This window comes from Arvicola amphibius, chromosome 1 (assembly GCF_903992535.2).
Source record: "Arvicola amphibius chromosome 1, mArvAmp1.2, whole genome shotgun sequence".
NCBI lineage: Eukaryota > Metazoa > Chordata > Mammalia > Rodentia > Cricetidae > Arvicola > Arvicola amphibius.
This window is the reverse complement of record NC_052047.1, coordinates 121,630,627-121,645,695: the sequence shown is the minus strand read 5'-3', so window position 1 is coordinate 121,645,695 and position 15,069 is coordinate 121,630,627. Positions and strand designations below refer to the sequence as shown.

The following is a 15,069-nucleotide window of genomic DNA, read 5'->3' as shown; positions in this document are numbered from 1 at the left end:
CTCTTGGAGCCGTACTCCTAGCTAACAACTCCAAGGGAGAATTCCCATTCCTGGCATTAGGGTTTTGGGTTTTGTTAATTTTTGGCTCTTGAGGGAAGCATTAGCACCCATGTTGTATAGCTTCATTGAAACTGTATATGTACACACACACACCTACATACATATTCATTATATATGTTCTTAAATAAACATAAAATAGCATGCTTCCCTTTGGCTTTTTCAAACATCCTTAGTGTTATTTGTCTCTTTATGTTCATGCCCTTCTCTGTATTACCCTTCACTCTCCTCCCCAGCCTTGCCAGTTAAAGTCTCTCCATTTTTCTCATTTTCCCTTCATATCACTTGTTTTACTACCTCCCCTTCCACCGTTTCTTCTACTCTACTCTCTCCCTGATCTCTTTCTACTTTCTCAGTTTCTATAGTTACTCCATGTTATGTACACACACCTAAAGATTTGTAGCTGGGTAAGACTCCAGGAAATAGTGGAGAGGGTGTTTGAACTGGCCTTCCCCTGTAATCAGATTGATGACTGACCTAACTGTCGTCATAGAACATACATCCAGAAACTTAGGGAAACAGATGCAGAGATCCACAGCTAAGCTCTGGGCTGAGCTCCCAGAATCCAGTCACAAAGAGGGAGGAGCAATAATATGTGCAAAGGAGTCAAGATCATGATGGGGATACCCACAGAGACAGCTGATCCGAGCTAGTGGGAGCTCACTGACTCTGGACTGACAGCTGGGAAACCTGCACAGGACCAAACTAGGTCCTCTGAATGTGGGTGACAGTTGTGTGACTTGGGAAGTTTGTGGGGTCACTGGCAGTGGAACCAGGATTTATCCCTAGTGCATTTTTGACATCTTTGTCGAAGAGAAGATGGCTACAATTGCATGCATTATGTTTGAATTTATTTTGTTCCATTCATCTACACATCTGTTTTTATGCTGATGCATGCTCCTCATTACTGTAGCTCTGCAATATAACCTGGGATTTAGTATGGTAACCCCTCCAACACTGTTCTTTTTGCTTGGGGTAGCTTGCACTATTTGGAATCTTTTTTTCTTTTTTTATTTCCATATGAGTTTTAGGACTTTTTTTTTTTCTGTGACGAGTGTCATGGGGGTTTTAAGAATTTCACTGAATCTGTGAATTGTTTTCAGTAGAATGGTCATTTTTACAATATTAATTCTACCAATCCAGAAACATAGGAAGTCTTCCCCTCTTCTAGTGCCTTCCTCAATTTCTTTCTTCAGAGAGTTAAAGTTTTCCCTGTGAGAGGCTTTCACCTCCCTGGTTAGGTTGATTCCTAGGTATACCCTCGAGGGTACTGTGAATGAGAGTGTACCCACGGTCTCCTTCTCAGAAGTTAGATGTTGGTGTATAGGAAATTACTCATGTTTGCAAGTTTATTTCGGATCTTGACACTTTGCTGGAAGTGTAGAACATTTTTTGAAGTTTTCCAGTAGAATTTTTGGTATCTCTTATGCATAATTTCATATCATGTGCAAATAGGGATAATCTGACTTCTTCTTTTGCTATCTAATTTTGTTCTCTTTCTCATTACTCCTGCTAAGGCCTCCAGTACTCTATAGAAAGGGGATGGGGGAATCAACAGCCCAGTCTCATTTCTGAATCTAATCGGATTTCTTCAAACTTTCTTCATTTAGGCTGATTTTGGCTGTGAGCTTCTCATATATAGCTTATTACATTGAGGTTTGTTCCCTCCAGTCTTGTTCTCTACAGAACTTTAACCACGAAGTTGGCTTGGATATTTTGTCAAAGGTGTTTTTAAGCATTATGGAGATAATCATGCAATTTTTGTCTTTGAGGCAATTGATATGATTTATTATACTTATTGATTTAGGTATGTTGAAGCACGTCTGCATGTCTAAAATAAAGACAACTTGATCATCGTGGATGATCTTTCTTATATGTGCCTATGTTCGGTTTATAAGTCTTTTATTGAGAATTTTTACATCTATGTTCATCAGCCATATTGATTCATAGTTTTATTTGTTTTGTTGTAGTGTGTTTACCTGGCTCTGGTGTTCAAGTTATTATGGCTTCACGGGTGTTTGAATGTGTTCCTTCTGTTTACATTTTTAGAGTAATTTAAAACTCTACTGCATGTACTGGCTTTTTGGGATCCTATTCTCTTTGGATGTAAACCTTGCTCAACCTATATGTAGTAGGGAGGGCCTTGGGCTTTCCACAGGGTGGGGTGCATTGCCCTCTCTTAGGCTTGGAGGGCGTGGGGTGGGAGTTGGAGGAGGGGAGGGATTGGGAATTCGGATTGGTATTTTTTAAAGTAGTAAAATAAAATAATAAAAAGTATTGGCTATAGTTTCTGTTTGAAATGCTGGTGGAATTCTGCTGTGACTCCATCTAGATCTGGGTTTATTTTTTTAAGTCAGAAGGTGGGGAATCTGGAAAACTCACCCAGCTGGGCTGGCATACCTAATATTAGTTCACTCAATGAAAATGTAATAGATGACTACGTGACCACAAATTCGTGTTTTCCCTCCCTCCTTATTGCCCGAACAAACCTGAACATCATAATGGGGAGTGGCTGTTCCGAGGGAGCCTGGTTTGACTTTCATTGTCCTGGAAACTCTGCAGGTGATTCCCTGTGGGGAGAGACAGAGAGAACAGCGGGGCTCAGGAAAAGCTGCGCAGTCAGCGGAAGGAAGGGTTCAGTGATCAGGTCTCACTCCTGGAGAGGACAGGACAGGAGAAGAGAGGACAGGACAGGAGAGGAGAGGGCAGGAGAGAAACACTGAGGGTCAAGAGAGAGGGAGACACTCAAAAAAAGGAGCCAATAAAGCTTGGGGACAGACTCTCAAGGCTGTTCTGGTGAGTAGCACACAACAGTGCAGATACATGCTATACACACTCTGCCCATTAACTGCAAGACTGGCAGGGGTGGTCAGGACGCAACTGGCTTCTCCCCATCCTTTGCTTCTGTTTGACAGCTGAGTGTTGTGCCTGACACTTCTGAGAGCTGCAGTTTTCTGCGAATGTGTGGCTCCATCACAGAGAACTTCCATGATGGTCTTGTCTCCATGAACAGCTGATGCTGTTTTGCTGGTGGCGATGTTGGGAGGTAGTCCCCCTAAGGTCCGAAGAGGACTCAACACCTTTCTGATGAGACTGAGTGGTGGCTCTCTTAAGACTCTGTCAGTCACACAAGAATGGGTTTCTACAAAGCAAGGCTACCCCTTGCTTTAGTTTGTTTGGCCCATGTCTGTTTTCCCAACCATTTTCATCATGAGCTGAAGCAGTATGGGGATGGGAGACAGAATTTGTGAGCAGATGCCAACATTCAATTTTAGATTTCCCAGGCTTCAAAACTATGAGCCAAAGTATCTACTTTTTTTCATAAATCTCCTAGCCTCAGTTATTATGTTATAGCAACACAGGAGATTAAGTCTCTAGCTCCTGACTCTTTACCTCTCTTCATAGTTCTTTTCATTGCCTACGTTGGCATCAACTTCTTGATTTTCTGCCTTCCTCCCCCACTAGACTGCAATGCTCATGAAATCAGGAACATGGTCATTTTGTTCCCATAGTAGATGTTCAATTAGTATTTCTCAACCAAAAGGGTGATACATTACTTCCCAATAACCTGATTAGCAAACAGAATTCTTTTTGCTGGCAGGAGCACGCAACCCATGGTCCCCTAGGGAGTAGATACCGTTTCTGTCTGGCCATAGAATTCTCGGATGTCCAGGCCCGTCTTGGCTTTCCAGTTCTCCAGCGTTTCTGAGAGAAGACTCTCACCTCCAGTGAAGCAACTATGCAGATGTGGGAACTTGTAACTAAAGAAGAGATTTTATTTTCCCTCAGTGTTGTTGAAAATGAAGTCCACCCAGGCTTGGAACTGAGTTCTGCTATGTGATGACCCTGGGTTTATATAGGTTCAGAGTGTCCAGATAAATAGGCATAGGGATGGGTCTAGATGCTCCTACCAGTCTCCAAACGTCCATCACCTGGAGAGATCCTGTTGTAGCAACATCCGGTAGATGAGGGGGGCACCCACCATGCTGTTGATGGGATAGCTGGACAGCACCTGCAGGGAGAGGACCTTCAGAGACACTGCTCACCAGAGCAGCTGACAGAGTCAGCAAGGCAAGCATCGCCGGGACAGTCACGACTCCTCAAGTTGTAGTGCTACAGACTGAGATCCTGGTTTGTCTGTTGTGTATGTTTCAGACGTAACAAGCCTCACAGTTCTCAGCCAGGCTCACGACACCACGGAGGAATGAATGCAGACAGAAAGAGGCACAAGATTCATTTGGAATACTTCTGTCAAAGCCTGACTGGCTCTTGCCATTCAGTTTAAGACTCATCTTTGCAACCTCACACCTACCTCACCAAAAGACATGTAAAGCTTCTCTCTGCTCTCCAGGGGAATAGACCAGATATGGGGTAAAAGGACCAGGGAAAGAACTCCCTGACCCCGGCTTGACCCAGAGACCAGGGACAAAGAAAAACACCCTGACTCTAACTTGACCCCAAGTTGGAGACCAGGGTTGTATTGGCTGGTTTTGTGTGTCAACTTGACAAAAACGAGGGTCATCAGAGAGGAAGGAGCCTCAGCTGAGGAAATGCCTCCATGAAATCCAGTTGTAAGGTGTTTTCTCAATTGGTGATCAATGAAGGAGGGCCCAGCCTGTGGTGGGTGGAGGCATCCCTGTACTGGTGGTTTTGGGTTCTATAAGGAAGCAGGCTGAGCAAGTCAGGGGAAGCAAGCCAGTAAGTAGAACCCCATCCATGGCCTCTGCATCAGCTCCTGCCTCCAGGTTCCTACCCTGTTTGAGTTCCTGTCCTGACTTCCTTCAGTGATGAATAGCAATGCTGAAGTGTTAGCCAATTAAACCCTTTCCTCTCCAACTTGATTTTTGGTTATGGTGTTTTGTCACAACTATAGAAATCCTAATTAAGACAAGGGCCAAGAGGAAAATAAAATCAATCCCTGAGCTTGTCCCAAGATCAGGCTACAGATCTTACCAATCCCTTAGCACAAAATCCCACCAATCTCCAAGCAAGAAATCCCTCTAATCCCTGAGCTTCAAGATCAGGCCTTAGAACCCACCAATCCCTGAGCTTGCCCCAAGATCAGGCCTCCTAATACCTCCAATCCCACATCATCTTGGAAATTTCCACCCTCCAAGAAACTATATAAACTCTGTCTTCTGCTCAGTTCTGTGCTGCTTCTCACATGTGTAGAGACAGCCATCCTCTTAGGATTTTCCCTCCTAATAAATCCCTTGTGTGAGGTTTGTTGTGTGGTGTGGCTTTGTGATATTCTTTGGCTCCCGACTGCTGGGATACCTTTCCCTTCAGAGATGCAACACTCGCATTGGGGAAGTCCCCCGACCCTGTAGAGCCGTCACACTTACACCTGATGCTGCAGCAAATGAGTTACATGAACTTGGCTCAGTGTCTTGACCTTCTGGAACTAGGTTTGTTATAGGCTATTTCCATGAAACTAATAGTGAGAGACCATAGCCATCAAAAGTGGCTAAAAGCATTCTACTAACTCTTCCCTGCCCTTCCTCCTGAAGTCCCCACAACAACCTCATGCAGCATGTACTGGGATCCTGTGTATGGACCTGAGCTCTGCAGGGTTAAGTGGCTCGCAAGCAGCTGGAAGAGTTGGCGTTTGCTGCAGGGATGCAATGTTGTTTCCCTCACCATATTTGTTTTGTGCAGAACTAAACAGTGATCCAAGCAAATGTTTTTTAAAAAAGAACATGTGACTATTACACATCAGCTTCCTGTACATGTAACTGATGACTCTGTTTAGTTCTGTAGTGTGTTTTTGCAATCAAAATGAAAGCACTTTATTGCTTGTTACCATGCACAACATAGAAGATTGACTTGATGACCACCTCAGACTCTACAGGGAAAGCAATCTTATTTGCTCTTTAGAATTCCTCCTAGGTAAATTCCCCAAACTGGACAGAAACAAAACACCTATCTGTAATATGATGGGAAAGAAATGGTGACACATTCTTAGAATGGAATACTATAGAACAATTTAAAAGAACAAACCAGACACATGCAAAAATATGGATTAACCTCACACAGAAATTTTCTGAGTGCAATAAACCAGGCACAAAAAATAATCCATTCTACACTCACACTCAAATTAAGAGAGAGAGAGAGAGAGAGAGAGAGAGAGAGAGAGAGAGAGAGAGAGAGAGGTGAAATTTAAGCCAGTAGAAGTCAAAAGAGTTATTGACTTTTGAGGTGAGAGTGTGATCAGGGGAGGTACGGGTAGCCATGGAAACATTTGAGGCTTCCATCTGGTGATGGTTACATGGGTGTCTAATATGAGTCATACATCCTTATGCTGGATGGAGCCCTAGGCTGGATCTCTAGGCCTCATGTGACTGGATTTGGAGATAATGGTACCAAGTGCTGGAAAAGCTGTGCCAGTGGCACATTAGTGTTAGAACAAAATGATGAGATTCTCTTTTCCTCCCTCCCTCCTTCCCATCTCTCCTTCCTCTGAGGCTATAGCAAGATGGTGATCTCCTACAAGCCAGCATGAGGTCCCACATTAAGCAGGCAACCCCTACAGCACCTTGATCATTTTCGAATCCACGCTTCAGAAGCATGTGAAGCATTGGCTGTGAGAGCCTCCCTGTCTGCAGCATTTCTGGGTAGTAGCCTAAGCTGACCGAGGCAGTGTCTGACCCAAGTGAATTCTTTCCAAACTGTACACTAGAATAGTGGCATTCCACACCTTTTAACCATTATCTTGTGTTACACTGCAAAGGAAGAAGGAAAGAGGACACACACACACACTCATACATAGACATGTGTGTGTACACAGATGCCCATGCATACATGCACGTATCACACATGTGTGCAAGGGAGATGGTATTACCTCTCATACCTTTGTCTGAGATATGACAGCAGAAGAAGTGCCTCTTAGTTGAGAGAACAACCACCTAGTCCCATTTCTTGAACACATGCCACTCATCGAACCCTATGCTCATCTCTGTCCTAGACCATGAGCTTTGTTAGGTGGGTGCAAACTTGCATCTTGCTTCCTGCTGTCCATTGCTCATTCATGTGGCTGAGATTTTCAGTAGAAGCTTTTTTATGATTTAAAATCAACTGCCATGACCTGGAGTGTGTAGACCCCGAGCTTACTCTGACTAACCAATGTGGATGGTTCTCTCTTACCTTTAGAACAGTCTGTGGGTCAAACTTTGGCAAAAAATAGATAAATGTGCAAGCTCCCAGGGTCCATGGTTCCAGAAATGCAGCTATAATGTTCACTATCCAACCCGTGTCTGAGATGGTCCATACTGTGTCAGAGACATTCATGCCTGTCCAGGAGCTGAGAACACAGAACACAGGCACACAGAGCTGAGTGCACACTGATGGGTGTGGTACTTGAGGAACTGTGGGGGGGGGTAAGGATGAGGTGTGGGCATGTTGTGTGTGTGAAGGGGTGGCAGAGCTTTTGAAAGTGTGACTCTAGAAGACACAATTTAGCAGATAACTGGGTTTTGCTCTTACTGTATTTCCAATACTAGGACAGTGACTGGCAAGTGAAATTACCCAGGAAAAGCTTACTAACAAAAGGCATCAAAGTAAACAATCGTGTGTGTGTGTGTGTGTGTGTATGTGTGTGTGTGTGCGTGTGTGTGCAGGCATAGACATGTATAAAGTGTGCAGATGTCTTTATCTATTACTTTCCACGTTAGTTTTTAAACAGTGTCTCTCACTAGCCCTGGAGCTTACTGATTGGCTAGACTGGCTGACCAATGAGCTTCAGAGAGCCCCTGCTGGCTCTGCTCCTCCAGTGCCAGGGTGACAAGTATACACCACCACACTTGGCTTCTTATGAGAGTGCTGGGGGATCCTCACACTTATGCAAGCACTTTGCCCACAAAGCCATCTCCTCAGCCTCCAAGTCAACATGCTAACAGTCTTGCCGTGTCTGAAGCTTGGTTGAGTAGGCCTTTTTGGCCTCTGGTTCTCTTTGCTCCAAGCGTCATGGACTGCCCAAACACAGCTGCAGTTTTCCTTGTACAGGAAAAAGCTTATTTCCTTTCTCTCTTCAGGGCAGAATAAGAAGCATCAAACTGGGGTTAAAGCAAAGATGTTGTAGGATAGACAGGAAGAACTTCTTGCAGCTGGGGGTGTGTTATGGGATTACCCTCTGTATGCTGTGAATATGTTTTATTACCATTGGTTAAAGAATAAAGCTGTTTCAGTCAATGGCTTGGCAGAGCAAAGTCAGGTGGGGAATCCAAATAGAGATATATAGAGAGAGTAGGCAGAGTCAAAGAGACACCATGTAACTGCCAAAGGGTCTGAGCAGTCGGGAAATTAGTGAGCAGTCTCCGCCTATAGGAGTGCATTGCTATGTGCTTGCACACACACACATACTGAAGATGACTGATCTCTTTAGGATATTAAGCTTATAGGGACTGATTTGGGATGGCAGGAGTGAAAAGTAATGCCTTAGTTTTAAATGTAATTTCAAAATTGTGCTTTAGTTCCGCTCATGTATTAAGTTATTTATTTTGTGTGCAATTGTGTGCATGTGAAGGCAGTGTGTGTTCAAGGGAAGAGAACACACACGTGTGTGTGTGTGTGTGTGTGTGTGTGTGTGTGTGTGTGTGTGTGTCTGTTGAGGCCAGAGGTGAACATCAGGTGTTGTCCTCAGGTACTCTCTGCCTTGATTTTCGAGACCAGGTCTTTCCCTGCCTGCCTTGGGGTTTTTCAATCCAGCTAAACTTGCCAGCCTGTGAGTCTCAGGAGCTCACCAATTGCCACCTCCAGGATTTAGCATTACAAATTCAGGCCACCAAACTCTACTGTTTAAACTTTTTAAAAGCATAAATGTCCTACCTCCAAGCCAACACTATCAGCAAACTAAATTAGCCTAAATTAGGAGTGAGGAGTACAGCTTCATAAAACTCTTGTCTCACAAGCTCGGGGACTTGAGTGTGGCAGGTCACCAAACTCTACTCTTTAAATGTGGATTCTGGGGACCACACTCAAGCCCCCTTGCTTGTGTGACAAGGCTTTTATGAGCCAGTACTCCACACTTATAATTTAATAAGTTTTTTAACATTAAAATATTTCCAGTTCTGATGATAGCATGATCATTGCAGGAAGAACTTATGGACAAAGAGCACAGAGGTCTTCAGTTCTTAGTTCATGAAGACCTTGGCACTGTACCCTCTGGTTCCACAGGTCATGTTTACCCAGTAATGAAATTGGTGCTAGCTTGAAGCCTGTGTTCTAGAAACTCCGATAACTCTGCTTACTTCATTCCTCTGATGATACTTTTCATAGAAATCAGTTTGAAAAGTAATTTGTGGTTGACAAAAAAGATGTCCTCCTGGAATCTGGGTATCATTATAGCAAACTGCCAGGGCCCCAAAGGTAAGGCGGAGAGTGTCTGGGACGAGGACGCCTGCCCCTGTTGCTATTTTTCACCCTAAGTGTGGTTTGAAACAAGGAAGAGGTCTTGAGACCTTGTGTTGTCTGAAACAGAGATGCCACTCTTCAGAGTTCCCATCATTGAAGCCTTGCCCTTTTAGCTTCCCTTCTCAAGTTGTCTTTCTAGAAGTCTCCAGGGCAAATCGAACCCGACTTCAGTATCATCATCCTGAGTCTATAGAGGAAAAAGGCTCAGCTTACTCAGCGTCCATCTTGGCCTTGATGCCCAGACTGGAATGGGAGTGCTCTGCCATCTTGGGAGGGCCACTGGTTCCACTAGTGAAGTAGATGGCAGCTGGTTCATGGCTTCCAGTCTCCACACAGTGATGAGTGCTGGATGCATCCCTACAAGGACCAGAAAGTCAGTGTCTCAGAGCTAGCCTGGATTCTGTGACTCAGCGTCCCTCACTAGCCCTCAGGATGACAAGGGCAAGTCAGAGGACTTGTCTCTGAAGGGACAAGTAAAATTCCTGCATCCCAGAGTGAGTCAGGGTTAGCATTTGGTTAACTATGTAAGTATGTACAAGCTACTTTACTTCCATGAGTCTCACTTTCAACGTCTGTGAAATGGGCACAACACAACCTTTCTCAGAGAGTTTAGTGGGAAAATTAACTCCACAACAAAGAGAGAGAGAACCTACTTAGCTGGGACTGGATGTTACTTGAGTTGTGCTTGGCTCCAGCATGATAGAAGCACAGAAGGTGAGCAGTTACTTTTCCAAGAGCTTAAAAAATTTTATTTTATGTCTACGAGTGTTTTGCCTGCATAGATATGCATGACATGTATGTTTCCTGTGGAGGTCAGACAGGACATTGTACTCCCTGAAACTAGAGTTATTGTCAGTTGTAAATTGCCATGTAGCTGCTGGGAATCAAACCCAGGTCCTCTGGAAAAGCGGTCAATCTCTCCAGCATCCTACATGGTTTCTTGACACCCACTTTTATTCTCTGTAATAACCCACAAGTCTCTTAGAATCTTGAATTTGAATCTTTCAAAACTTTATTTTATTTTATTGTTTATTTTCATGGACATTATTTTAAAGATCATGGCAGTAGAAAGGAAAAAAAAAACTTCATGGTCTCCCTCGATGTTTCCTAAGGCACATGTTTCTAATGGAAGGATTTTAGACATGCAGCAAGAATCCCATTTATTCAGCCAGTCTTGCTATAAAATTCTGGAAAGATCATTATTCCGGAAGGACCACTATTCTGGAAGGACCTCTGTTCCAGAAAGACCACTGTTCTAGAAGGACCACTATTCTAGAAGGACCACTATTCTGGAAGGACCACTATTCTAGAAGGACCACTATTCCAGAAGGACCACTATTCTAAAAGGACCATTATTCTAGAAGGACCACTATTCCGGAAGGACCACTATCCTGGAAACTATATCTAGGGATATGGGATGTGGGAAGAAGAGACTGGAAGTCAGTGCGCCAGGCATCTCTTCGATGCTGCCTCTCATTTTTTCTATGACTGTGGTGAATGGTTCTGGATGCCTTTCAGCCCCATGCAGGTCAATAGCATGTTGTTTCTAGCATGTGCAAGTGATTTGCCTTAATGCCAGAATGTATTTGTGTGTGTGTTTGTATGTATGTACCTGTGTAATGTATGCATTTATATGTGCCTAGGTAGTGTATTTGTGTGCACATGCATGTTTATATATATATATATATGTGTGTGTGTGTGTGTGTGTGTGTGTGTGTGTGTGTGCCTGTGCAATGTGTGTGTGTGTATGTGTGGTGTGTGTGTGTGTGGCATTCATGTGAGTATGTGCTAAGCAAACATCTTTATGTGAACATTCAAAGACCAAAGTAGAGTGTCAGGTGGTTCTCTTTACTGCTTCCCGTGATATTTCCTTGAACTCTCAGTGAACCAGAATCTTAGCTTTTTGACTAGGCAAGGCTGACCTGTGAACTCTTGGGATCTGCTTGTCCTCACCTCCTAATGCAAGAATTACAGGCATGTGCAGCCGTGCTGGCATTTTACATGAGTGCTGGGGATTTGAACTCAGGTCCTCATACTGATACTACGAGTGCTCTTACCCGTTGAGCCATGTGCTCAACTCTCAGTCTCCCAGGGTTCTCTTTTTTAACATGTGTCCATGGCATGGGACTCTGGGCTGCAAGTGTACAAGCCCAGAAGTGTGTGGTAGAAAATGGCCCTTACAGCCATTAACACGTGACGATCAAAGTATTTGCTAATCCTTTGTTAGAAAATCCTGGGAGCACTCTATCTTCTTCCAGAAGGTTTCTGCATACCTGGCCCCACCCACCTTGGAGATGATTAAACTCTTGCATTTGCTTGTCTTTCTTCATGGTCTCACTCTCCTCAGCCTTGATTTCCACTTTGGGTGAGAACCTGGCTAAGGGAGGAGATACTCACTTCAGCAGTGCCTTGAAGTTCAGCCATCCTTCTCGCCTTTTTTCAGACACCAGCAACTTGATTTTCAGAAAAGGGCAGTCAGGGGCCACGGTGTCCACTTCCGGGGCCACTTCATCACCAGCCACAATGGCCCTGGCATTGGATGACTGCAGCCTGTAGAGTATGTCTGTGGATTTCATCTGGATGGTTCCAGGCATGAAAACAAGGCCTGGAGAAGACAAACAGGTTAAAGGAATTGTCTCCTTCCACAGAGAAGGGCTGTGAACATCCACGGGGCCCAACAGGGAAGGGCAGGTAGGATGTGAGGACCAATAGCGAGTAAGAACAGCATGTTCTATTGGGGGGGTTCTTTGGGGATAGGAAGCTACACTTCTCTGCCTTCCATTTCTTTTACAAGAGAGGGTGCCCAGCCTGTGTGGGCAGTTACTAACCAGTCCGTATGCAGCCCAGGGTTACCAGCCACCACTCTGGGACTTGAGAAAGTACCACCGCCACTCGGTCCCCATGCTGTAGGCCACAGGCCCCTGAGAGGACATTGGCTGCCTGTTGGCTGAGTTCACTCAGTTCACGGAAGTTCCACTTCAGCTCTTCCCCGCTGCCACTCACCCACCACAGGGCTGGGCGAGAAGGTCTCTTGCCAGCCTGATGAAAGAGAAGGCCTGGTGAGAAGACACTCATGGGGACACGGCAAACAGAACAAATTGCAAGTCTAGGGGTAGGCTTGTTGATCCGAGGACACCCACACACTATTGCAAAGTGTTGAAAACCTTCAAAACTTTGATTTAAGTGAGGGTTAGGTCTATCAACACTGTATTAAAACAGAGACTTTTAATATGCATGCTTTAAAAATAACAATTAAAACCCAATCTATATTACTGTGATAGATAATTTTGATTGCTAGCTGGATTGGCTTGAGGAGGCCTAACAGATGAGCAGAGTGCACCTCTGAGGTATGCCTGATGTGAGCCACAGGGATTATGTCAGAGCACAGACATAGACAGAGCCACAGGCCTAAGATCTTGTGGAGAACTCCATTTGCCAAGCATGGAGAACATCGTCTTTTGCATAGTCACTGTCAGTTCTGTAGGAATCTTGTGAAATCATGATGTTTCTCCCTTCCATAATGGGATTCACCCCAAAATATCCCAGCAGTGTATAAATCATTCTTTAAACCTGACATTTCCTGTACTGGCAACTATATAACTTTCTCCACACCACAGGGCCCTAGTGTGAAAGCATTCACATAGTCAAACCTTTGTTCCCATAGTCAAATACACATAAAATTAGTCCCCCCAAATTATCCTTATTGACAGGACTTATTGACGGGAAAGGAGCCCTGAGCAGGAGGCACTGAACAGAGAAACAGTATGTCTACTCTAACTGATAAACAGGTCCGGGTGGCCCTGAATTCTCTAAAAGCCAACTTATGAGAGTGTAACCTACTGTCCTTTGTGCAACCCTAACAAGCTATTAATATTCTGTGCTTACCTTCACCTTTCATGTGACACAAGGTCTTAGTCTAGGAAATTAACTCTTTGTACCTTTACCCCTAAGATATACAGGAAAAAACCCTGGGTCATTAAAGCAGCCCAGAGAAAGAAATGCCTTTGCACCTGGATGCCAGCGGATACAGCACCAGGATGCTTAGCCTGGGGGGCACAGGCCCATCCTAATCCTCTCACAGCCAGGCTCCTTCTGACACATAAGGTGCCTGCCTTGTTAGTCTTTTATCCATCCTGTTAGCCCTAAGAAATGCATGCTTGATATCACTGCTATTTACCAGAAAGTTGTTAACTGTCTCTGTGGATATATAAACTGGAAACCTTGTGTGATAGGAAGAACAATGAAGAATGAGGAGGATCATCAAAAGGAAAACATCAAGAGGACATTAGAGAGAGCATAGGAAGAATAAATGGGACATAATGAAAAGATTTATGTGGTCTAATTTATTTTTTTTACTCTCAGACCTTATTAGTTACGTTCTTGCCTGCTAGAGTAATCCTTCTGAATCCTGAGCGGTTTAGTGGGGCATAACCCCAATATAAACCTCGATGAATGCTTGTGCATTTCCAGAGATGATCAGATGGTGTGGGCTCTGATCTAATCAATGGATTAATGGCTTGATGGATTCATAATGTGGCATTGGGGGATCGTGAAAAGCAAGAAGAGGGTCCTGGGTAGAGGAAGTGATTTGGGAGGCATCTTTGCAGGTGGATCTTCCCTCCAACCTTTCTCGAATTCTTGTCCTTGGATTCAGTATTTCCCCCTTGATTATTAGTAGTTTCCAGTTTTCTGGTTTATGTAACTATATTTTCATGGATTTCAAATTGAGAACTGTAGTAGAAAGACTTTTCCTCAGTAGTCCTAGGAGAAATAACTTTAAAAAAAATCAAGAAGCTAGCTGAGGAGACCACTCACTCAGGAAAGTGTTAGCCATGGAAACTTTAGGACCTGAATTCCACTCCCAGAACACACGTTAACCAAAACCAGTCCTGGTGATGACACACACTTGCCATTCATGCACTGGGGAAGCAGAGTCAGGCAGGTGCCTGAGGTTTGCTGTCCAGTCAGTCTAAAGTACTTGATGAGCTCCCAGTCAGTAAAAGACCTTGTCTCAAAAACCAGAGTTATGGGGCTGAGGAAGGGCAACTGAGGTTGACCGCTGGCCTCCATGTGCACTAGTACAGATCAAAATGTACACACATGTACTTTAGTCCATGCAAGCGTACCTACAGGCATAGAAAAAGATACTTTTTGTGTTGTTAACACCACCCTTGTCACACAGTTCCTTCCTCTGGATTGAAACAAGCTCTCATGGATGGAAAGGCGAGGCTCAGGGGCTTGGGAACTAACAAAACAATGAAGTCCAAGTCCGCAAGGTGTGCCTGTGTCTTCTACAGGTCAGTCCAGGTTGTTACATGTGTGACGAACAGCTGCTGGTGCTGTAGTTGCCTGCCAGTTGCTCCAGGAGCATTACCGATACACGGAGAAGCTGAGGGCTTCTCAGAGGCACACATATACTTGAGTTACTCATGCTCCTGTAACTCCTCACCCACACCCCGTAATTAACTGTTACAGGCTCATTGCTTCATCTGTCTTGACCTGGATCATGTCAGCCCTTCCATCTGCCATTACACTGTTTGTCTGGCATGGGCAGCAAGAGTCTTCCAGAAAGAGCCACACAACAACCTTCCACCTTGTTCCATC

General features: G+C 44.4%; 1 protein-coding gene across 1 annotated transcript in view; it reads right to left on the bottom strand.

The window, feature by feature from the left end:
• Acsm2b (acyl-CoA synthetase medium chain family member 2B) overlaps nucleotides 1-15,069 on the bottom strand; it is a 30,224-nt gene that overhangs the window by 11,422 nt on the left and 3,733 nt on the right. Inside the window, exons 3-9 of the mRNA XM_038346609.1 lie at nucleotides 12,294-12,504; nucleotides 11,863-12,070; nucleotides 9,679-9,822; nucleotides 7,201-7,357; nucleotides 3,990-4,069; nucleotides 3,695-3,818; nucleotides 2,547-2,627 (exon numbers count right to left, since the gene is read on the bottom strand). Of these exons, the coding sequence (XP_038202537.1) occupies nucleotides 2,547-2,627; nucleotides 3,695-3,818; nucleotides 3,990-4,069; nucleotides 7,201-7,357; nucleotides 9,679-9,822; nucleotides 11,863-12,070; nucleotides 12,294-12,504 (1,005 nt within the window). The remainder of the gene's footprint in view (nucleotides 1-2,546; nucleotides 2,628-3,694; nucleotides 3,819-3,989; nucleotides 4,070-7,200; nucleotides 7,358-9,678; nucleotides 9,823-11,862; nucleotides 12,071-12,293; nucleotides 12,505-15,069) is intronic.